This window comes from Setaria viridis, chromosome 1 (assembly GCF_005286985.2).
Source record: "Setaria viridis chromosome 1, Setaria_viridis_v4.0, whole genome shotgun sequence".
In the NCBI taxonomy this organism is placed as follows: Eukaryota; Viridiplantae; Streptophyta; class Magnoliopsida; order Poales; family Poaceae; genus Setaria; species Setaria viridis.
Window position 1 is genome coordinate 11341643 of NC_048263.2, and position 23128 is coordinate 11364770.

General features: G+C 43.4%; 2 protein-coding genes across 2 annotated transcripts; both read left to right on the forward strand.

The window, feature by feature from the left end:
• Positions 1-5877: 5877 nt before the first annotated feature.
• On the forward strand, positions 5878-6719 carry LOC117844118 (uncharacterized). The gene has a single exon (XM_034724892.2). It carries the CDS (start codon positions 6061-6063, stop codon positions 6460-6462), a length of 402 nt encoding a protein of 133 aa, XP_034580783.1. The 5' UTR covers positions 5878-6060; the 3' UTR covers positions 6463-6719.
• A 2438-nt stretch (positions 6720-9157) lies between these two features.
• On the forward strand, positions 9158-18768 carry LOC117863999 (probable anion transporter 5, chloroplastic). The gene is made up of 15 exons (XM_034747962.2): positions 9158-9626; positions 9952-10097; positions 10609-10708; positions 11426-11478; positions 11860-11934; positions 12639-12719; positions 12795-12853; positions 13639-13739; positions 14171-14286; positions 16777-16813; positions 16974-17069; positions 17607-17748; positions 17833-17885; positions 18086-18172; positions 18258-18768. The coding sequence occupies exons 1-15, from the start codon at positions 9240-9242 to the stop codon at positions 18366-18368; spliced, it is 1644 nt and encodes a 547-aa protein (XP_034603853.1). The 5' UTR covers positions 9158-9239; the 3' UTR covers positions 18369-18768.
• Positions 18769-23128: the final 4360 nt, after the last annotated feature.

The window sequence follows — 23128 nt, forward strand, 5'->3', positions numbered from 1 at the left end:
GAGATGCATATGCATAAGATTTCTTTTATAATTTTTCATGATGTAGGTTTTATTTTGTTAACCATTACAAAAACATGGGGAGTATTTTGGCCATATTCACCTAGATAAGTTTATAAACATTTCTTTTCTTTTGGCCACATTCACTTAGACAAGATTGTAAATATTTCTTTTCTTCACAAAACACGATTGGTTGGAAAGAAAATATAGATTTTATTTTGATGGTGATTGTGTACACATATAAATTCTTAGAAATTTGTTATTCAAAAGACAACATGTTGTGCTATTTTTGTACTGTCTAGCAAACTTTTTAGGGATGATCATGCTACTGATGAATTGCATAAATAATCATTTGTGAGCCTACAAATCCTAGTAGCAATTATCTTTACTAAATAAACTGGCTTTCAATATGAATAAATGTTCAGGAAGCTTGTGCTAATATATGAATATGAATGATTTACAGGAGCTTTCCCCCTACACAAGAAATCTACTGTAAAAATTTAAGATGGATTTGACTACTACAAAATTTACTAAAAATCAAACATGGTTACACCGCAAATATGAAGAATGATTTATAACTAGAGTTCTATCATCAGTTTAGTTCTACAAACTCTATAGAATGGTTTTCAACACAATCAAATACTATTATGAATTTATCAGAATTTTATGAGTACAAAAACTATTTGTTCCACAATAAGGAGATTAAACAACATGTATTTTGATAAGCAACAAAAACACATATTTCACAAGGACAAATATTTTTACTAGTTAGATATGAGTATTAGGAAGCTAACAAAATTTATTTCGTATTTTTATCATTTTTCTATGATTTTATATGGATTTCCAAAATTTCAGCCATTTCAACTAAAACTAAACCCGAAAAAGGAAAAATAGTTTTTGAAAGAAAACCCTCTGAAACACTTTTTCCCAACAGATATACCCTTTTATGAACTAACCCCTGACTTTTGCACTAAGGACCCTGAAACTAAAACTTATATTGCAATTGGGTCCTTGACCGGCCTGCGGCTCGGGGAGCTTGATTCCGGCGTTGTGGGGCCGCTAGGTCATGGGCTAGGGGCATGAGGGCGACGATGGACTCACCAGCGACCGGTTTGGTGTAGGACTTGGGGTCAGAGGAGGGCCGGTGACAGCTCACGGCGGAGCAGTGGCGATGCGGCCGCTTCAGCTTTGGCTTCGGCTCCAGCAACGGTGGCGACGGTGGTGGAGGTTTGTTGGCCTGGGCAGGTGGAGTGGTGGTAGGGGAAGGCGCTCGTGCGCTTGGGTGGCGATGGGGATGGCCGGGAGGGGGTGCTCGTCGTGCGACGGCAATGGCGGAGCAGCGGGGGTGCGTGCGGCCGACGAGGTATGGGCACGGGGCCCTTTTATAGGCGGTAAAGGGGAAGGGGAGGGGCGAGGCGTCAAGGCGGAGCTCGCAGCTCACTGGCATGGTGGGGCGTTGGCTGAGCTCGCGGGGAGTGGGCGAGCTGCTGCGCACGCATGTGCAGTCGCCTCACTGATGGCCATTGGCTTGGCACGGCGTGGTGGTAGGAATCTTGCGCCATGTGGCGACGGCGAGCACGTTGCGAACGTGGTGACCACACCCAGGGCGCGTCGCGTTCACGTGGCGTGTGAAGGGGCCTATCTTGAACTTGTATTTTCTCACAAATTTTGAACTACACGTTTGAATCTCAAAATATAAAAGTTGGAGGTCAAAGTATAGGCTACAACTTTTGTAAAAGCCAACATATGAAAAACTTGATGAATTTGGAGATAAACTTGGGAGAAGTTTGGTGGAATGCTGACCAAAACTGGTTGTGAAAATGATTTGATTTTCGATCGAACTTCAACTCAGTTTTTGAACACCTTCCACTCAAAATCAAGGAAAGTGCCAATTATTAAAGTTGCTCCATTTGAAGAGATCTATCACTTTTATATTGGCCAAAAATTGAGTTCTTATATAAACTTTATTTTTATTTACTTCCCAAGTGCATCATTACAAGGGTGTTTAACACTTAACTATTTTGATTTTTCTTTGATTTATTTCTTAATTTCTCTTGATTTGGCTCTTAATTACTTAAGATGTCACAACTGCATTATTATAAATTGGAGTTGGTGCATCTGAACCCCAATGGGATCTTCCATACTGCAATCTTCGCTTATTTTTGTGAAGCCTTTCTGGGGATCAAGCCACACTTTCAATTCCGGAAGTTTTTCTGTGTGAAGCCACACCCTCAAAAGATCATACTCTCTTGGTTGGAGGCACTGGGATCCAGATGCAGGAGGTAGCAAGCGGCCAGTATCTGGATTACAAGTTGATAGACTCCAATGCCGGGTGGAAGGAAAAGTGGTGCTACATTGGCAACCATGATCCAAAGCTGACAGGGCATGGCCTCTCATGGAACAATTGCTGGCTTGATGAACCAAACCATGGAGATTGCCTCCAACTACCCGAGCTAATGGGTAGAATAGCGCAGTCAAAACAAGAGGGCCTTATTGGAATCGGAGTGGTGTTCAGCTTTATGAAGCGACACATCCAGCAGCAGAGGTGTCACTATGACTATCAATACACCGGCCTGGATGATCCCGCCAGATTCTCTCCGGAAGAGATTAACACTGATGAAGTTATGGCGAAGCTCAAACGAATGTTCAAAAATGTGGGCGAGAACCCACTATTGTGCGGGAATTCTGTACCACCAACCCGCCAAAGCCTGTAAGTACCCGTGGCCGTAGCCCCCTGAGTACTTATTTGAAGTTGTTGGGTTTGCTAACTTGTCTTGCAGGAAGATGTTGCTTTGTACTTCTCCGCTCCTCCTCCTCCTGGATCTGAAGATGCTTGTGAAGCTGCCCCTCACGTGTTTACACGTGAATTTATGAGAGGTGATGATCAGGTGATGCCGTGGAAAAATATGAAGTCGAGGCCTGGCCATTTGTGAAGGTCGGATCGTCCTCCGGGTCGAAGAAGCGCTAGGCTACAGATGAGCTTGAAGCCGTGATCCCTTCACCATCGAAGAAGAAACGGACCATTGTTGCAAAATGGATCGTGAAGAAATCCATCACTGTGGATAATATGTCCCCCCAAGGTAATCACCTATGAGGAATGACAAGGTTCTGAGTATCATATACTTCCAAAAGGTGTCTCCAATGTCACCACCATGTCTAATTTAGATGATACTGGTGATTTGTAGGCAATCGAGCTAGCGATGGTCGCGGAGAAGGCAGCTGCTTTGGCTGCTCAAGATAGGTCGCCGGTGAACATTGAAGTCATTAAGATTGATGATGGTCCGTCATCTCAAGGTACTGCTAATGACCATTCAACTGGTCAAATGGCGGACCCTGTCGGTGCAAAAAAACAACTCAACGACCAGAGAGAGTACCACAGGCTGGTCAAGTTCGCATTGTAGAGGAGCAGATTGTGCCCAAGGTACCCTTCCCGAGCATCAAGCCCTTGCGCTTAACGGGAGAGCCCAAGTTGAAGTTGAAAAGATCATCCAGGTAATTCTAGTTCTCTTATGACTACTTATTGTATCGCGTTGTCTTCGCTACTCAACTTTATAAGTTCTTGGAATAACCTCGAACATGGAATTGTCGAGGCCTGACGAAAAATCAAGTACTAATGACCTTAGCCCCTCAGCAAAAGATATTGCCCCGGTGCCGCCAACCCTCATGCCTCAAGAGCAACCTGAAGGGACAACGACTACTTCGAGTGCAGTAGCCAATGTGGCTACGTTGATGCACAAGGTAGTCAAGTCGGTGGTAAATGTAGAAGTGCTAGCCCCCGAGCCATTGCCCAAGGGCCCAATGACTACTCCTGGCATCATGGCCTCTCCTATAGCCCTCGAGCTAGTTGTAGAAATTGAAACAACATTAGCTCTAGAAGCCGCCATCGACAGAAGCTGCCACGGCTGAGCCATCAAGTAGTCATGCCTTGGTGTCGCAAGGAGAATTCTATGCAGAATCTAGAGCTAAGAAGGAAATCTGTCTGGAAGATATCCAATTGATTGATGACCTATTGCTAAACCCGGAGATGGCGTCACTGATGATGGAGTCGAATCGTCGCCTCGGCAACTATATGAAGGTATATCCTCCTGCCCTTGTCTCATTGGAGATAATTAATAAATTTGTGCTCATGAATTGACACGAGTACTGATTTTGTGCTGTAGGACATCATTGAGCGCTCCCGCCGCAAGTCACATATGCCTACTACACAAGGCACCACCCAGGACTTCACGACAGCACATGCGGCTGCACCAGGACATCCACCTTGCGATGTTACCCCTCCGGAGCCCTTCACCTACGACCAGTACCAGACCAGAGCAGCGCAGACCAGTTCTTTCCCTTCTCCTCCCTTACTTCCTTCTCCTCTTCCTCCCTCCCATCCTCTTCTCTCGGTCTGGCTCTGGCTCTCAATCTGGGAAAGAACTGGGTGAGAGCCTGGGGCGGCCGCGCGCCTTCTTTTATAGGCACTATTAGAAAAAGTGAATTTACTACCGGTTGGGAACCCCCCTCTAGTACCGGTTGGCCAACTGGTACTGGCCAATCGGTACTAGAAGGGTACCCTCTAGTACCGGTTGGAATAACCGGTACTAGAGGGTATTAAAAAATAAAAAAAAAATCAAAATCCCCCTAGCCCCACCCCTCCCCGCCGCCGGCCCCATTGCCGCCGTTGCTATCCCGCCACCGCCTCCTCCTCCTCCACCCTTCCCACGCTGGCCCCCTCTACCCCCGCCTCCTCCTCCTCCTCCCAGCCCCCTCCACCTCCACTCACCCCTGACGTCGCCGCCATCCCGCCGCTGCATCCTGCAGATCCAAAGAGAGAGGGGGGCGTGCATCCTGCCACCGCACACCATCCCGCCGCCACCGCCGTACCACCAAGCTGCCGCTGCCATGCCTTGCCCCGCCGGCGCTCCTCAACCTAGGCACGAGGTGAGGGGCGACCGGAGGGGGAGGTGTGGGGAGGTCGAGGGAGAGGGCGAGTTAGAGGGAGGGAGGAAGCCGGTTGCCGATGGAGAAGAAGAGCTGGAGGGAGAGGGGCGGCGTCGGTGGAGAAGAGGAGTGGGAGGAAGAAGAAGGAGGGAGAGAGAAGAGGGTGATGTGTTGTGCAGAAAAGAGGAGAGAAGAATGGAGGAGAGAAGGAGGAAGGGATCGGAGGAGATAAGGCACTGCGATGTACTGTGCGGTGGCTGGAGAGAGAGGAAGATAGCTAAAAAATTCTATGTCCTCGAGACAGGCGTGAGAGAAGCCTCTAGTACCGGTCGGTAAACCCATCCGGTACTAAAAGCTGGAGCTACTATCCGGTACTAGAGGGCTTCCGGGGGCTCCTAACTTTGGAACCAGTACTAGTACCAGATCCAAAAACAATCGATACTTAGACTAAGGATGAAAGATTATTTTTCTTGTAGTGAGGGGGAAGCCCCGCTGGCTCATTTGGCGAACTAGATCCCTTCCTCCAATTCAAACGGTGGCCCGCCAATTCCGCCAAATCATGCAGCCGAAGAGCCTCGACCCCCGTGCCATTGCATCCCATAGGCGGCTCGCCGGACGGGGAGGGAGGGCGGTAAGATGTATGGGGGACCTACCGTTGTTTCACCCAGCAGTAGGTCCCCTTACCGCCGTTTCAACCGGCGATGCTCCTTTACCGCCGTTTCGTACAGTGACATAGGTCTATTTTTGCAAAATTGTAAAAAGTATATTAAAAAAAACTTCTCTTTAAGCGGCCCGCCTCAATCGACAGTGCACTACCCACGGACACACACAAAGCCTGACAACATCCTATCTTTTGGTAGATGCACGGCCCAATACCTCTACCAGCCCAACCCAATCCCGGAAGAAGAAACAAAAGAAAGGACCAGCACGCCGGTCGGCCGGCATGGCGCAGCGCAGATGGGCAAAGGCGGCGGCCGACCGATCGCTCGGGCGAGCGAGCCCTCCTCGCGTCTCTGGAAGCTTCCTTCAAGTTGCGGCCTCCCTCTCATCCGGCTCCATTAAAACCCCCTCCTAAACCCTAGCCGCCACCCAAGACAACCCCGCCCGCGCCGCATTTTCCTCCCCCAATTCACAGCCCAGATGGCCATGCACCGCGCCGCCGTGCTCGCCCTCCGCCGCCTCGCCGCCACCGCGGCGGCGGCCTCTCCGAGCCCGGTGCTCCTCCTCGCCCCTCTCCGGCCGGCGGCGGCGGCGGCCGCTACCAACACCAGATTTCTTCTGCAGCTCACTAGCACGGCGGGCGGGGCCGCAGCGGCGGCGGCTTTATTCGCCCGGCGCGGGTACGCGGCACGCGGCGGCGCGGGCCGGAAGGCGGCCGTGACGGTGAGCGAGGACGAGGAGGATGAGGAAGAGGAGTTCGAGGCCATGGGCAGCGACGGGGAGTTCGAAGATGACTTCGACGACGAGGACCTCGACGAATTCGACGATGAGGATGAGGACGAGGACGAGGACGACGCCGCGCCCAAGCGCGGGAGGCGCTAAGCTGCAGAGCTCGGCTCGGTGCTCTCCTTGTTGTGCTCGTTTTGATTTCTTTCCTCCCGCTGAGATAGAGAAGAAAAACACAAGAAAGAACAGGCTTTAGAAAGTCAAACGGATCAATGGATCGGCGTTCATGCGCTTGTTGTAATCTCCTTTCTTGATTGGGTTAAACAGATTTGGTCAGTTTTGTCGTGTCACATTGGAAAATTGTATTACATTGAAGAACATAATTATACAAACTCCAATCTTGGAGTACTGTACTTCGTGATTGTCGCTTAACTTTGCGTCTTTTTGGGTAATAATCGGCATCGTGGTTGCAGGCTTGCAGCTTATCTCGGTGATCTGCGCTCCCAGATTAGGATACGAGGTGCTAAACTTTAAACTTTAGGAGGGTCATATTTAAACTTTAGGAGGGTCATATTGGATGTTCGGATGCTAATTAGAAGGATTAAACATAAGCTAATTATAAAACTAACTACAGAACCCCTATACTAATTCGCGAGACGAATCTATTAAGCCTAATGAAGCAGAATCCCTGTACTAATTCGCGAGATGAATCTATTAAGCTTAATTAATTCATTATTAGTAAATGGTTACTAAAGTTTAGGAGGGTGTGTCCAACCCTTTGAAAACATAGTTAACCTTTGATCAGGTAACTCTGTTGTCTCTGCAGGTTACAGGCGCAGAGTACATACAAGTTCAGAGTTAGGCGCCACACCAAAACAAATCACCTGCGGCGACTTCACGGCCGACTTCAGTTAACTGACGTCTCTACGCTGCAAAATGGATTCCAGCACTACAATTTAATGGCAGTCTTCATTTTTTTTAATGGGCTGGCTAAGTGGGAATTGTCTGAAACACCTTAGTTTCTTTCCTGTCCGTAAAATTTCTTTCTACTTGTCAAAACAGGAAAACTCTCCCAGAATAATAATAAAAAGAAGCTGTAAAAAGAAACAAATTTTCTTGAAACGGAAAAAGAAACAAATTTGAGTTCAATGTTCTTTGTTTTAAAGTCTTTTTGAGATCATAATGCATCTTTTTAAGCAATCGCAGCATGGCATCATGGATGGCTTGCAATTCATAAAGACCATATGACCATGTTCATGTACACGAGTGGCCTTGATGAGACAGAGGAGGACATACATGGGCAAATCCTTGCATCAATGTCAGGAGCCGGTGGGAGTGGTAGACTGTTAGTACGTACGTGGTGCTATGTTTGATGCATTAAGCTCTATTTTCCTCATGTTTATGTGGATTATTTGGTGCATTTGGACCTATTTTTTGTTTGAATTCCAGACCTTCATTTGAATTTTTGAATCATGGATTGAAATGTTGTTGAATCCTGGTGCACTGCGAGTACATAGAAATACATGGGCCGACTAAGGATTAGTTTGGGCCTGCAGTGACGTTTGTCGCTTGGCTGGGCTTTGGTGCTGAGCCCAGCATGCTAGAAGTTTAGCGGGCTACTGAGGTGTTCTATCCGGTACAGCGGCGGTGTTGTCTCTGGAAACAAAAACAAGACAGAAAGAATGGAAACATAGATCTCGAAAAGAAAGAAAGAAAGAGTGGAAACATTTGAAGCATGAAGCTGCCGCAAAAAATCAAGTTACTGTATTTTGTTGGAGTCTTGCACCGAACACAATACCAACAGCTAGTGTGCTGAAAACTAGAAATCTAGCAACTACAGCTGAGTGCAAAATTTGTGGTGCAGATGAGGATACATGGTGTGTTTCAGTGTTTGGGCTTTGGTGGATGAGAAGGTATCAGAATTGAGCCAATTTGTGTATTCTGATCCAAAATACTGGGTTCTGTTTATGTGCTGTAACCTTTCCTAAAGCTGTTGGGATACGAATACTTATTACTTATTGGGCTATATGGCAAAGCTATCCATGAAGGTGTCTTTCAGAGCCCCTTTTCCATAACGTCAATGCCTCAATGGTTACTTACAAGAATCGGAGTTTGTTGAGAGGCAAGAAGTTGAACAAAAAATAGGGAACCAAAACCAAGAACCCAGCGTTTAGATAGCAGTGCGTTTGATCAAGCAAGATCCAAATGCACTATTGCTATCTTCTTGGGAATAATGGAGAACTTGTTGCAGCCACTACTATGACTGTTCCGAATAATGTAACTGATCCTGAATCATTGGAAGCAATGGCTTGCTCGGAAGCACTCGCTGTTGCTGAAGATTATTGCAGCATCAGGAAAATGATAGTAGCACGAGATTGTTTTAATGCTGTCAAGAATATCATGAGGTGTCAGAAATCTTTTGAACGTGCCTTTGGCCGGCATGCCCAGAGATGTCGCTTCCGATTGTTTTCACAGTATCGCACACCCTTTCCAACTATCCTGAATAATTCAGAGCCTCTCGTATTTTGGCAAACGTCTCCATCTGGTATTCTGGTCGTCACGGCGTACGAGGCACCGAGCCATAGGGCTACGCGGAAGACGGGCACTCTACTATTCTCCCGTTGCGCTTCTGGTTCACATGTTCTCGAGGTCGATCAAGGATTCATTTGGGGGGAGATAAAAAAAATCCTCTATATCCCTTTGACTTCGTTACGTGGACGTCAGGGGATCTGGTTGCGCGACGTGGCTCCCTCCCCGCTGCGCAAACTCCCAGGAAAACTTCATCGCAAACAGTTTTCGCAGCCTCGCCCACCACCGCTCGACACTATTCCCCACCAAAAATTGCTTCAAAAAAAAAATTGCTTCAAAAACTACGCCCCACCAAAAATTCGAATTCCACACCTTCCCTTCCCTCGCAGCTCGCGGCCCCAGCCATGGCGGCGGCCTCCGCTCTGCAGCCCGATCGCCACCTCCTCCTCCTGGCCGGCCGCCACCGGCCCCTCCTCCGCGTCCTCCCGCCACGCGCGCCCCTCCGGCGGCCGCGCTGGCGCGTAGCCGGGAGGGTGGTGCCGTCCGGCGACGGCGCGGGCGTGGGAGCTGGCCTCGCGAGCACCGTGGAGGTGGAGGCGGAGGCGCTGCCGGTCCTGATGCCGGTGGTGGTGGAGGAGCTGGGAGGGTGGGGAGGCGGGGAGGGGCAGGAGGAGGACAAGGAGGAGGCGGGCGGGGCTGCGAGGCGGCCGTCGTGGTGGGAGGGGTTGCCCGAGCGCTACAAGCTCATCGGCGCCACCTCCCTCGCCTTCGCCATCTGTAACATGGACAAGGTACGAGCGTACGAGTGCTGGATCGTGAGCAAGTCTTAGCAGCTACTAGATGCTCGTGGGGAATTTGGGATCAATTGAGTTTGCATAATTAACAAGCATGATGGTAAATCTTACAATTACAAGTGCTACGGTAGTGCCTTTTCTTAAAAGACGCACACATTTCCAATCAAATCAAAAGGTGCAGGTTATTATAATCAATTATCTCATTCTCTTGCATGGCATTTTTTTTTTGATAAGACAAAATGTTACAAAATCTTATATGGATGGCCCATCCTTTATTCTCGCCAGGACCTTATGTTAATCACAAAATATTCATGTTTCTCAGGTTAACTTGAGTGTTGCAATCATTCCAATGGCACATCAGTATGGTTGGGACTCATCAACTGCTGGCTTAGTTCAGTCCTCATTCTTCTTGGGTTTTGCATTGAGTCAACTACCAGGAGGATGGCTGGCAAAATTGTTTGGCGGAAGGTTAGTTGTCGTTTGTCCCCCCGGGGGGCACCACAAGCTTCTCTTTTTTTCCAAGTAGGCTAATTGCAAAACAACACTAATACAAAGTGTTTAATGCTAGTGTATGACTCATGGGCTTATAATTGCAAAATGACAGTATGGAATACAAAGTGCTTAATACAAGACCTATTTATTTCTTTTAACCCTTTCAAGATTTTAAATACTTTATATACTGTTATGATTATAATTTTCAGTTGAATTCTACTAGCCACAAGAATTTAAATTCAACAGAAGAGGAGATTAGTTGTTGAAAAATTAAAAGATCAATTTACAAACTTCTAGTCATGACCCTGATTAAAAACTCCTAACATCATGACCCTGATTTATCACTCTTGCATATCTCAAAGGTCTTTCTGTAGTTGGATCTCATGTCCTTTCTCATTATCTTATTTTACCACTACAGCACACAACATCTATTTATCTACTGTCGCATTGTACTCATTTAATACTGATGTTTTTGTGCTGATTGTAGGAAAGTGCTTGTGGCCGGTATTGTGGCATGGTCATTGGCCATTTCTATTATTCCTTTTGTAGCAGGGTTTCTGCCAGGACTTGTGTTGTCAAGGATTCTGGTAACCTTTGCTCACTAAAACTCTCTCTTTGAGACTTAATGTATGATTAAAAATGTTGCGGTGCTTTATTCCATTATTAAATTCGTCAGAATTTTTCTAGCATGCTTGATATTCTTTCTTTATTTATATTATTTATCTTAAGATGCCAAATCTCTATGGAACCATCCCTTGATATGACAGACTGGGGTTTGTCTTTAGTAACATAGTCTGACATTTGTGTGGATTTTGGAGCGGAGGCAGTCCCTAGATTTGTTACTACACTTTAGGAGAAACCAAGTTATGTGTGAAGAACCTAATTTAATGCACATGTGTGTGTGTTACTATGCTTTACCCCTAGATTTGTCCCTAGATTTGTTACTATGCTTTAGGAGAAACCAAGTTATGTGTGAAGAACCTAATTTAATGCACATGTGTGTGTGTTACTACGCTTTATCCCTAGATTTGTCTCTAGATTTGTCCCTAGATTTGTTACTACGCTTTAGGAGAAACCAAGTTATGTGTGAAGAACCTAATTTAATGCACATGTGTGTGTGTTCGTATATTATTTAACAAATTAAATTTCCAGAAGTGTCAGAAATCATACAGTCGGTACTAAAAAGTGAGATCCAAATGTAAATGCATTTCTCCTGCTGTAGTTGTGCTAATAATTGGCAAACAGAAAGGTTTATCACTTTTATCTACTTGCATCTTACCATGTTGCCTGTGTTGCTATGCTAGGTAGGTATTGGAGAAGGTCTCTCACCATCATCTGCTGCAGATTTAATTGCTAGGCAAGAGTTTCCTTAGAATCAGTTATACTGTTTTCATATGCTACTTTGGTTCGTTATTATTACATATATTTAGTGGACTTTCCTTGTGAACTTATAACTGTTTGTGTCAAATTCATTCTCTAGATAATGGTGAATATTTTGGTTATAAGTTCAAGAACAATGTAGGCAGCTACTATATGGTTATTTTTTTAATCCCTCCATCTTTGGATGATGAATTCTTCCATAGCTACTCGTGCAGAATAATTGGTGGTGGCTATATTTATATTTGTTACAAACTTCCTGCAAATGCTATTATTATACGCAATAGTTCATACAACATGCGTTATAGCATTTTGCAATACTAGTTTGGAACTTCTGACCATCATTGTCACTCACATGCAGGTTCATTCCCTTGCAAGAACGATCAAGAGCAGTTTCCGTTGTTTATGATGGTTCAAGCTTTGGAAGTGTTTTAGGGTATGTTTTCTCAAGTATTTTATAGGTGAATATGCTCATGTTCCTATTTGCTACATTTCGCATGCTTGTAGAACTAAAAATAAATTGGATTTCAATCTGAATTCATCTCTAAACAGATCTTTGCATATTTCCTGAGATACAACTGCTGATCATAAATATAATTAAGTCCATTTAGGATTGTCAGCCAAACCTTTCTAGCTTTGACCATCATCTTAACACACTAGATTTTATATGAGACAGAGAGCATTAAATTGACATTACTAGATTCTACATGAAAAATGCTTTCATAATATAACTCTTCGCAATTAAATATTTCATTTCTATAGACATTGTAGGTGCTGGGCATCTAACTCGTTATGCACTTGGATGTATACATAGAAGAATGCAGTGTGAGAAATACTTAGAAAGAAAATGCTTTTCTGGTGAACTGCTTTCAGCTGTTCTGTTGGTTTCACCTTTTCGCTATTCATCATGGGTTAGTTACTTTGGTATCCTAATTCCTAAGCATGATGCTCAACTCGATTGTCTTATTTGTCATCTTAAATTTTGATACCACCCAAGATTACCTTAGTAACCAGATGCAACTTGTTTCTTACATATCAGAGGAAATTGCCTTACATTTTGTCTGTGCGACCCTGCAGCTTGAAGTTATAGCAACAGTGTTGCTATGAAGATAACTTTTTGCATATTCTATTATATTACAGACTTCTGTTTGCCCCTCCCATCATTCAGAACCTTGGATGGGAATCCGCCTTTTACATACTTGGCCTTCTTGGGATTATTTGGTAAGAAGATATTTCTAATAAGTAAATAGTAGATAATCTATTATAGCTTAACTTTATTTTCTGTTTTGTCCACAGGTGTCTAGGGTTTGAATCTCTTAAAGAACAAAAGTTAGGTGAAAATGAAGGCACACTAAGTAATTTCTGATCTTTCTTTCTGATCTCAGTCACCATGATGTAAACTTTGTTCGAGAAAAAAATTTACCATGATGTAAACTTTCCCTTATAAATCACTATGGTAATTAATTCTATTGATATCTTCTCTGCAATTATAACTGTATTTTCTTATGCAATAAAGCCAACTAGGGCATGAAGATTTAGGTGGAGTCATGGTATAACCTTACTATCATCATTCACATGTGAATAGTTGGTTTCTTTCTTGGGAATGTACCATATAACTAGCGCATAGCATTCTATACCTGTAAGGACATTAACCATCTTGTTAGAGCAGTAAAGTAACTTGATTTTGTTTTTCCAGAAACAGTCGATAGTTGTCCCTATAATCACTATCTAACAGCTTTTGTTGAAAGAACTAAAAGGAGAAGGTTTATGTAGATAAGGGTTAAGGACACAATTTACAAACTTACCTTTTCGTTCTTGTTCTTATGAAGCGAATAGGATTCAGAGTTGAAAATTATACTGTTGATCTGTTGCATGAAGAACTACCTCCTCAAAGCTCCACGTGTCAAGTTGATTTGACGCACTAATAATGATGGTTCACATGAGTATACCTCATCTAGTTTGCGGTGTATTTTTACCTTCCTTTTAAAATTATTTATAGTGAGTATGGAATATCCTCAGTATTGAGTAATCATTGAGCTAGATTGTGTCTACATTCTCTTCTTGAAACTTCTTTTTTCTAACTATCACCTTTGCTCAGATAATTCATTAAAACAACGCAGACGTTTCCTGTACTATGCAGATTTGGGTCCAAGTTCTGCTGGATCTGATGGCCTTATCTCATCAGCCGTTTCTTCAAAATCATCAAACTCGTCATTGGAAGATACGCAAAATTCACTTAAGGTTGTCTTCTAGATACAGAGATCGCACAAGAAACTTGCTATCAGTTTTTCACACTGATGAAACTTGAAATGTTCTGAATTTTGAAGTGAAGGAAGAACCAATATGATCTAATGTGTAGTTTGAGTTATTCACAAAATAAAGTATGCAGTAAATACTAACTACCATTTTTATTTGTCTGAATGGATTTCATCATTTTGTTTACATATCTTTCTTTGGTCATCTCACTTACAAGAAATGTTGGATTCTTCATAACTAGTCGACACGAGTACATTGTGCTTGCAATGAATAACTTCAACTACATGCCGTTTCTCTCTATAAATTATGTGATGCAACGCGACCATCTTAGGAAATTGGGTCTCTCACACATAATTTTCTATGCCAATAGTGATTTTCTTACATACCGGATAACATGGTCATTGCTTGTCTTGTAGGATGTGCCCTGGGGAGCATTTTTCAAAAGCAAGGCAGTGTGGGCAATGATATATGCGCACTTTTGTGGAAGCTGGGGGCATTATACGTGCTTGTCTTGGCTACCAACATTCTTTAGGTTTGACACCTTGCATTTCTTTCTCAAATTATCTTATATACTTCATGTGTCATTTTAGATAAAGTGTAAAAAATTGCTTCAGTGGATACTTTATAGTAAACATGTCTTGTAGTATCTAGCTTTTTGTAGTACTATGAATTTTCAACTCTGAATTTCCAAGTTCCATTTGCAATCTTTTAATTGTTCTAACCTTTTATTTCAAGGAGTTCCTTGCACCCGCATACACATTCTGCATGTTCATTTGATTTTCTTGAAAGTAGATCAACTCCCGTTGAGATAGGACCAAACGTACTTATTACTGTTAAGAATAGAGGGAGATCCTCTATCCCCTATGCTCTTTATCTTGGTTATGGATGTCCTAAACAGTCTCTTCTTGAAAGCTGAAACTGAGGGCCTATTACAGCCCCTCCACTCCACTGGACAGCGCATGTCTTTATATGCTGATGATGTAGCACTCTTTATTCGGCCGGAAGAAGATGATCTGCAGCTCACTAAGAATCTGTTGTATGTTTTTGGTGTGGCTTCAGGCTTGCAAACTAACTTACATAAGAGCTGCGTAATCCCCATAGAATGTGATGGTGGTGTAATAGAGATTGTAAACAGCACCTTGCAATGTACCACCTCTTCTTTCCCTACCACATTTGGGACTACCTATCTCTGACAGGAAATTGAGAAGGTGTGACTTAATGACTTGGATTGAGAAGATAGCTGACAAGCTCCCAGGGTGGAAAGCTTCTCTCATGAATCTATCTGGTCGAGCGGTGCTAGTTCGGTTCGTCCTCACTGCAATTCCTGTTTATTTGCTGATCGCCATCAAGGTCCCTAAATGGTTCATTAAGGCCATAGATAAAATTAGAAGGGGTTTCTTGTGGAAAGGAAGAAAGGATGTGAATGGAGGATGTTGCTTGGTGGCCTGGGAGAAGGTCATGAGGCCCATGGATCTGGGAGGATTGGGAATTCACAACCTTGAATCCATGAGTTGGGCTCTACAAATGCGATGGCTATGGATTGAGAAGACCAAACCTGACCGACCATGGGGTGGGCTTGAAATACCAGTTCATTCCAATAGTCGGGCCATGTTTGCCATTTCAATTGCAACTTCTATTGGTAATGGGGAGAATACCTTATTTTGGATAGATCGTTGGCTACATGGCTGCTGCCTGGAAGAATTAGCACCAGATGTCTATAAAAGTGTTCCCTTGAGGGTGCGAAAAACTAGAACTGTGGCACAAGCGCTACAAGCGCAATCTTGGGTATCAGACATAAGAGGAGCTCTTAGTTGGCATGGACTTCATGATTATCTGGAGCTTTGGGATGCTTTGTCAAATATTATGCTAAACACTATGGAAGATCAACACCAATGGAGGTTTGAAGCTTCGGGCCATTTCACTACAAAATCAGCCTATAGAACTTTTCTGGTTGGGTCTGTTACCTTTGAACCTTGGAAGAGGCTTTGGAAAGCATGGGCGCCTAGTAAATGCAAAACCTTTGTTTGGCTGGCAATCAGGAACCGATGTTGGACATCTGATCGGCTGCAGAAAAGAGGCTTGCCTCACCCTGACCAATGCCCCTTGTGTGATCAGGAAGAGGAGACGGTCCAACACATCCTTACCACCTGTGTTTTCGCACGACAGTTTTATTTCTATATTCTGAATCCCTTGAACTTGTCTAGTTTGGTGCGTAGTCGCAGAGCTAAATCCTTGGCAGATTGGTGGAGAAGGTCTTGGAAGAAACTTCATAAACAGTATCGAAAGGGATTTAATTCCCTTGTCATCCTGGGATCATGGACCCTCTGGAAACATCGCAATGCTTGTGTCTTTGATGGTTCTGCTCCAAATCTTCGTAGAGCTCTTCAGGCCTTCATAGATGAAGCACATTTGTGGCAGGTAGCTGGAGCCAAGGGGCTTGCTGGCCTGCACCTAGAAAGGGTGGTGATCTAGAGTTTAAAACAGGGGTTTAGTCCGGTCAGGTCCTTGTGTGTTTTTTGTTGTTACGAATTTTTAGTGCCTATGGTTTACATCCCTCATCCTGGTCCAAGGTGGGGTGATGCCCTGTAATTTGGACCTTTATTCTCTCTTAATCAAAGATACGCAGCTCTCCTGCGTGTTCGAGAAAAAAAAAAGAATAGAGGATGGACGAACTGTGTACTATCAGAATACATTGCAATAGCCCAAAAGGGGAAATATATTGTACAATGGGGAAGACTTTAGACTCTTGTGAAATACCTAGACTACCCCTGACATATTACATATACTGCACTTAACAATTACAATTACTGAACTCCAGTATTATGATGAGCAGTCCACTGTTAATGTTTCTCTCATCTTCATAACTACATTTGTTCTGATATTCGATAGTATGTTCTATGCTCTAGAAATCTAGGGAAGTGATGGCTCCGATTTAATATGCTGATATCTGTTCATTACATTATGCCAAACATATATAGCACAAGTTCTGATTGTTGATTTCCCCCCTAACTCTTTCTTACAGTCAAGAGCTGAACCTGAGCTTGGCAGAAGCAGCATGGGTATGTTGACGCTTCCTTTCTTAAGTTATATTAAGACCATTCTATTGAAATCCCCAAATCCCTTCTCACTAGGTTATGTTGTCTGCCTTTATTTTGCTTTGATGTCTAGCCTTTACTCCAGCCCCATGTAGACCTTTTGAATCGACAATGTTTGCTGTAGGTGTCAATCCTTCCTCCTTTGGGTTCAATGGTCGTTACATCAATTGTAGCACCTTTTGCAGACAACTTGATATCAAATGGAGTTGACACCACAAAGGTAATTCATTCACTTTTGATCAGCCTTCCCTTTATGAGGTGGTTGTGTTGTGCGTGCCATTGCTGCAGATATTGTATGGTTGCTGGGTAGGTGCCATGGTTCAATTTTAGAGAAGGTAGTTGGAGACTTGGGGTATAAGAAGTAAAACTAGAGGGGCTGGCAATGCCAAATGGAAGAAAGTAGACTAGTCTCTTCCTTGCTTCATTGAATCTGACGCTGCCCCCTCTATCTATCAGAGATGTCCATAACAGCCATACGGACATGGACACCTTACTGCTAGTGGCATAGTATATACTCAAACGCAATAATATGGGCTCGATTCTTACAGTTACAGTCCCTGCTGCTTGAAGGTAACACCGAAACACAGCCACAACTTGGACTCTTAAGCTGCCCCGTCGGATGTAAAGCCTGGCAATTGTCAGGAGTGAATAATAATATAACGCTCTGTTGTAACTCAATGGTATTTTCAATCAGCTCCTAATGTAAGACATCTATTATAGGACAACTGAAAAAAGGAGTCTATTCTAATTTCTTCAGGTACGGAAAATATGTCAAACAATTTCCTTTGTGTCACCCGCGATCTTCTTGATGCTTTCCTCCATGGATCTTGGACTACCTCCCTGGGAAATAGTTGCTTTTCTTACAATTGGTCTATCACTCTCCAACTTCGCATTGTCAGGTCATGGTGTTAAGCTTACCATCACATTTCGCATTTTCGTTATGGTTCCAGGGTCTAAACCTAATATTTTTTTTTGATAAACAGGGCTTTATTGTACCCATCAAGATATCTCTCGTGAATATGCTAGCATTCTCCTGGTAAGGGATCATTGTTCCGCCTTCTCGAATTCTCTTCACTTACCTTCTGGAAAAAAAAATAGACAACGGACATTCTTCCGCTTTGGTTCGTAGAAGGTAGATGGACAGTTAGCGGTGGATGCTGGCTGCATTATGTTACCCTGCACAATTTAGGTTCTATCATGAGACGAAGTTGTTGATTAGTTGCCTTTGCACTCCAGGGAATCACAACCACCATAGGCTCTGTGCCTGGAATTGTTGGCATTGCACTGACAGGCTATCTTCTGGATTCAACACATTCTTGGAGTGTATGGCATCAATCAATTTTCGTAAACTATATTTCCTTTTATGAGCCATTTCTAATACCCCGTAGCTGTATCATTTTGTCTGCAGGTATCACTCTTTGCACCTGCTATATTCTTCTACTTAACTGGTACTGCAGTATGGTTAGCGTTTGCCAGCAGTGAGCCCCAGGATTTTGCTAAGTCAGAACGGGAGTCATGACATATATATAGTTTCTCCTTCTGCACAGAAGGGGTCATTTCAGAAGGAAATTTTTTCTGTTTAGGCATAAGTATGGGGCTCTTAGGCACTGAACACATGCATATTATGTTCATTTCTTTTTTTCAGTTGTCAGATAGAAGAACAGTGCAAAAGGGCAAAACTATTCTGTAAATACGTTTAGGCATTCAATGACGTGCATATATATAGGACTTTTCTGATCATTTTTCACATTTTACACTTTGTTGGTAGGGGAGGAATATCTTTGTTATGGAGAGTTCTGCATTGGTTGTAACTTCCTGTTGTAAAACAGTGTAAATATGTAGGACACCATATGACGTCCTTGGTCAACACAATATAGAATTGTAGTATATCGAGGAGTCAATCCTCAATTTGCTTGGTAGTTGCTACTCCCTACGCAGAGTCATTTTTACATGACGCTGGGCGGTTTTTTTGATTTCTTCACAGAAACTTCCGTTTTTGTGACAGCCTGATTGCCGACGAGTGACGACAGACTCGATACTCTGCATTAGTAACTGATTGATGCAGAGAATCACTACTTCGCACAGTGAATATGCGTGGAAGCCACTTATGTCCTTTCGTACTCCTCCTTGATTGAAATTTTACGAATCATAAATATAATTGGTTCAAGTTGGGGCGTAGCAAATATGTTTATCTAGAAGTAGATCAAATAAATGATTTGCTCAACCCTACTATAAACTTATATACATACTCCCTCCGTCCTAAAATATAAGGATCTATTTAGAAAATTTTGGTGAGAAGTGATTATATTACCCCTAATTACTCATATTAGTTGTGGTTAGAAAGTTTTGTAGTATGTTTGGTTTTCTAGATCCGGAATAAATGCACGTGCATTGGAACCAGAGATTAGGCATTAATTGATCATTTCATTGGCTCTATGCACTTCTCAATACACTTTTTTTATTGGTGTGAGTGTTTCTTTAATTAGATGAGTTTTATTAGGAGCTAAGGAACACTCTTTGTGGGATAAAATTTGAAGGCTAAACGAACGCTTCTTTTTGGACGGAGGGAGCAGCTACTTGGTTTACTTTTCTAAAGGTTGATGCGAATTTACTTCCTTCAGTTTTTACTAAATTACTAGAAGATTCATAAATATTTTTGAAAGTGAAGCCTAAATAAAACCCCATCAACCCGATACAGCTAAGCAAGCATTTTTCTTCTGCTGGCCCCTAATTAACACCACATGTAGGTCTTGGTAATGCATTCTAAAGTCAAGTAACGTGGTTTCTATTTTTCAAAAGTAAATAAACAAATATGTAGCTTCAAGAATCTTTTATGACTTATATGTGACATCTTTGTTTTATATCTCCCGTCCTAATGTTAGCATGTCGCACCGAGTTTAACACATTCCATGGACTGTTGTATGCCATTTGTATGGAATCATGTTCTATTGAAATAGTAAAACTCTTGGTGACTTAGCAATATGTCCCAAGCTAATTTTGTTTAGAAAAAAAATCAAAAGAACATATATATAAAGAGCGAGAGAACTAAAACAATTAAATAATTTTCTCCGAAGTTACACTCCGAATCCTTCATAGAGGACTCACCTATGAGGGAGGCTACGGACTCGAAAAAAATTAGACGATAGTAAATGATTCCGCCAATAATAAAAAGTTTCGTCACCTGCATACCCTTTGGACCCATCCTCTTCGTGCATTCGTTTCCTCGCCCACTAATCACCCTCGTCCTACCTTTCCACGTGCCTCTCCCATCTTTCTCCACGTCCCAACCATCTTGCTAAACATGATGCGCCTTTCCTATGGATGTCTGAGTAGTGATGCATATGCAATTTGGCATGTATGATTGTTTTTCCCACGATGGAAAATGTTGTGTGGTGCAACTCGTGTTGATATTCCAATCCAAATCACCGTTCCTCAATGACCGATCAATATTTATTTTTTAAAATATAATAGACACGGTTCCCATTCTTAGATCGTCCGGAAAAAAAGTATCACTGCGATCAGAAACAAGGGAAAACAAAAGAGGAAAAGACTTCACAGTTCACACCTTAGCCGAAACAGTAAATGCATAGTACGTTGACAGGCAACGAAGCGGCAATGTGGACGTTGCCTCGTTCGCACCGCGTGCTCCGGCAGTCCGGCTTGAATGTCAGCGACACTCCCAGGCCGCTTCCGTGCGCCGGAGGCGTGGCCGTCAACTTCCCCAATCCCCAATCCCCATCGGCCTCGCTCCTCGCCGTTCGCCATAACAAATGAAAGCCGCCTCCACCACCAGAATTCGTGTTCTCCAGAAATGAAGCCGGCTAATTCTCCACTCTCTCTTGGTCTCTTTTCCCGGCGAGCGCCGCCGTCATCAACGGCCGACCTCTCCGGTGAACTCCACGCCGTCAGCGGCACTCGGTGAGCCCATCTTCTCCTCCTAGACCACTGGCGCTCGCTTCCTGCTTTAGGCCCCAACACACCTCGTCCATAAAGTATTGTTTTCACTCGTTTGAAATAGCATGCATGTCCAAAAGTTTCTTGTTAATTTGTTGACTATACACTCATGTATAGGCAGCTTTACGGGAGGAGGAGAAGAATGCAGGTAGCCATGTACTCCCTCCATTTTAAATTGTAGATCATTTTAGTTTTTCTAGGTTCGTAGATATTATTAGAAATCTAGACATAAATATCTAGATGCATAGAAACTAGAAAAACTAAAACGACATATAATTTAGAACGGAGGGAGTAGGTGTTTGGCAACCGCTTGCTAGATGTGTCTCAAGTCGAGGGGTGTCCATTAGACCATTTAGGCATGTATGTATGTTAAGTGGTGCATGCACGGTCTAGCTTAATTTAATTAATTGCTACAACTATATATAGATTCAGGCATTCAGTCCTCCATGCTAATCCAATGCGATTTCCGATTGTTCCTGCCTCTCGCTGTGCTTACTAAGTAAGGTGTTCCTGCTTGATATCTCAGTTGCAGAATGCACAAGAAGTCCACCGAACCGTGCAAGCATGGTAAGCACAAGAAAAAGATGAGAAAATTGGACAATGAGGCATCAGAAGCTGTTACAGTAAGTCGGTAAACCTCAAGCCCGGCGGGTTTCGATCCCTTCCCTCCAGAAAAGGCTTCCAAACTAATTATACTATTTATTTTTATAGGCCCCGATCTGCTCGCCGTGACGTTTTCTGCACGTTCCATCACGAAGCGCATGGGTTGGTGGCGCATTTCTTTATGACGAAACTGGCGATAAAATGCAGCTCGCAAGGACCCTCGCGGAGAATGCTTTTCCACACCATGATTTTAAAGAAATGTGCACTCGTGTGGGTTTGCACTATAAGCGCTCCCAAAGGGCAGAATTTCATGTGGATCAGCTGAATGGACTCTTGCAGAAGGTGAGCATACGTTGGTGACCAAATATATTTATTTACATGTTTATTATGCCTGTGGAATAGCGGAAATAAACTGCCTATGGACCCGCAGAGACAAGCGCAGAGGCAAAGGGAGCAGCAAGACGTGAACTTGCCGGTGCACATGGATGGCGACGAGGTGCAAGATCCACAGGGAGTGACTACCTGTGGGGTGGAAGCTAAACCCCGACCATGCACGGCCACCACGGATCAGGTTGACAACGACGAAGGAAGGGGTAGTAAATTTTAATGCTCCCTTGTTATGCCCCAAATGCTATAACATAAGTGTGAAAAAATGGATTTATGCCTCAGGATAATAAATGATGTTATTTCTACTCAATTGGTGCTCTTTTTGTTTATACGGCCAGTACTTCCTAGGCTACTCTTTTACTATTTGATGTTAAGAACAACTAAATCATTTTACTAGAGTCCATATCCTTCTTTCTCTCCAAATTAAATAAAACAGCACTGTTGGGTTATATTTATGTTCATTTTGGCGAAAATTTCTACTTGTTCCAGAAGATGTTCTGAGGGTTGAGGAACAGGATGACGATCCAGAACTGAGGTGAACCTGTTTTGTTTCTCCACGGCCTGCTTGAAACAAATTTATTTATTTATTTGATGCATGAGGCATGTTTTCTTTTATTCTAACATTGTCTACTAGTGCAGCATTGGATCCAACTCTATTGCCCTGAAGAAACCTCATTTACTAGAAAATGTAACCAGAAAATGTAAGTTATTCACTAAGTAACATTTTGTGGTGCAGGCTAGAATGATGGTTTTATTCATTTCCTTATTTTCTGTTCTTTCTGTGTTTTTCATCTCGTTCTGTTCATAAGCTTAGACGAGGATTGGGATACTACCAAGAGCGTTACCCAAATCTCCAAAATAAAACAGAGTGTCTTGGAGATTGTGAAGCAGTACCTCGAGAAGGTAGACACTGCTTTTGATTCTAGAACTCTTCCCCCATATCCAAAGAAGTTTGATCCAATTCCTGGTGCTCCACTACAAGTGGCTGAATCTGCCTGCTCTGGAACAAAGTATGCTTCACGGATAATTATCACCGATATGAAGAAGCTCCAGGCACTGGCCAATGCAGAATACCAGGAGTCTTTTATTCAGGACGTGAGGATGATGTTACATGGATGGGAGAATTTCTTCTCTTCTTACTTCACTGAAGAAATAAAGCAGATGGTTACGAAGCTAAATTGTCTGATCAAGGAAATTGATGACGAGCCCAGTCAGCAGCTCATCTCGATGGAGCTATCTGGGAGGATGAAACAGGTTGATGAGATGCTGGAGGAAGCTTTGTTGGTATGTGAGACAATCACTCGTTCAGTTTTGGAGATTGAGCCGATGTGGCTT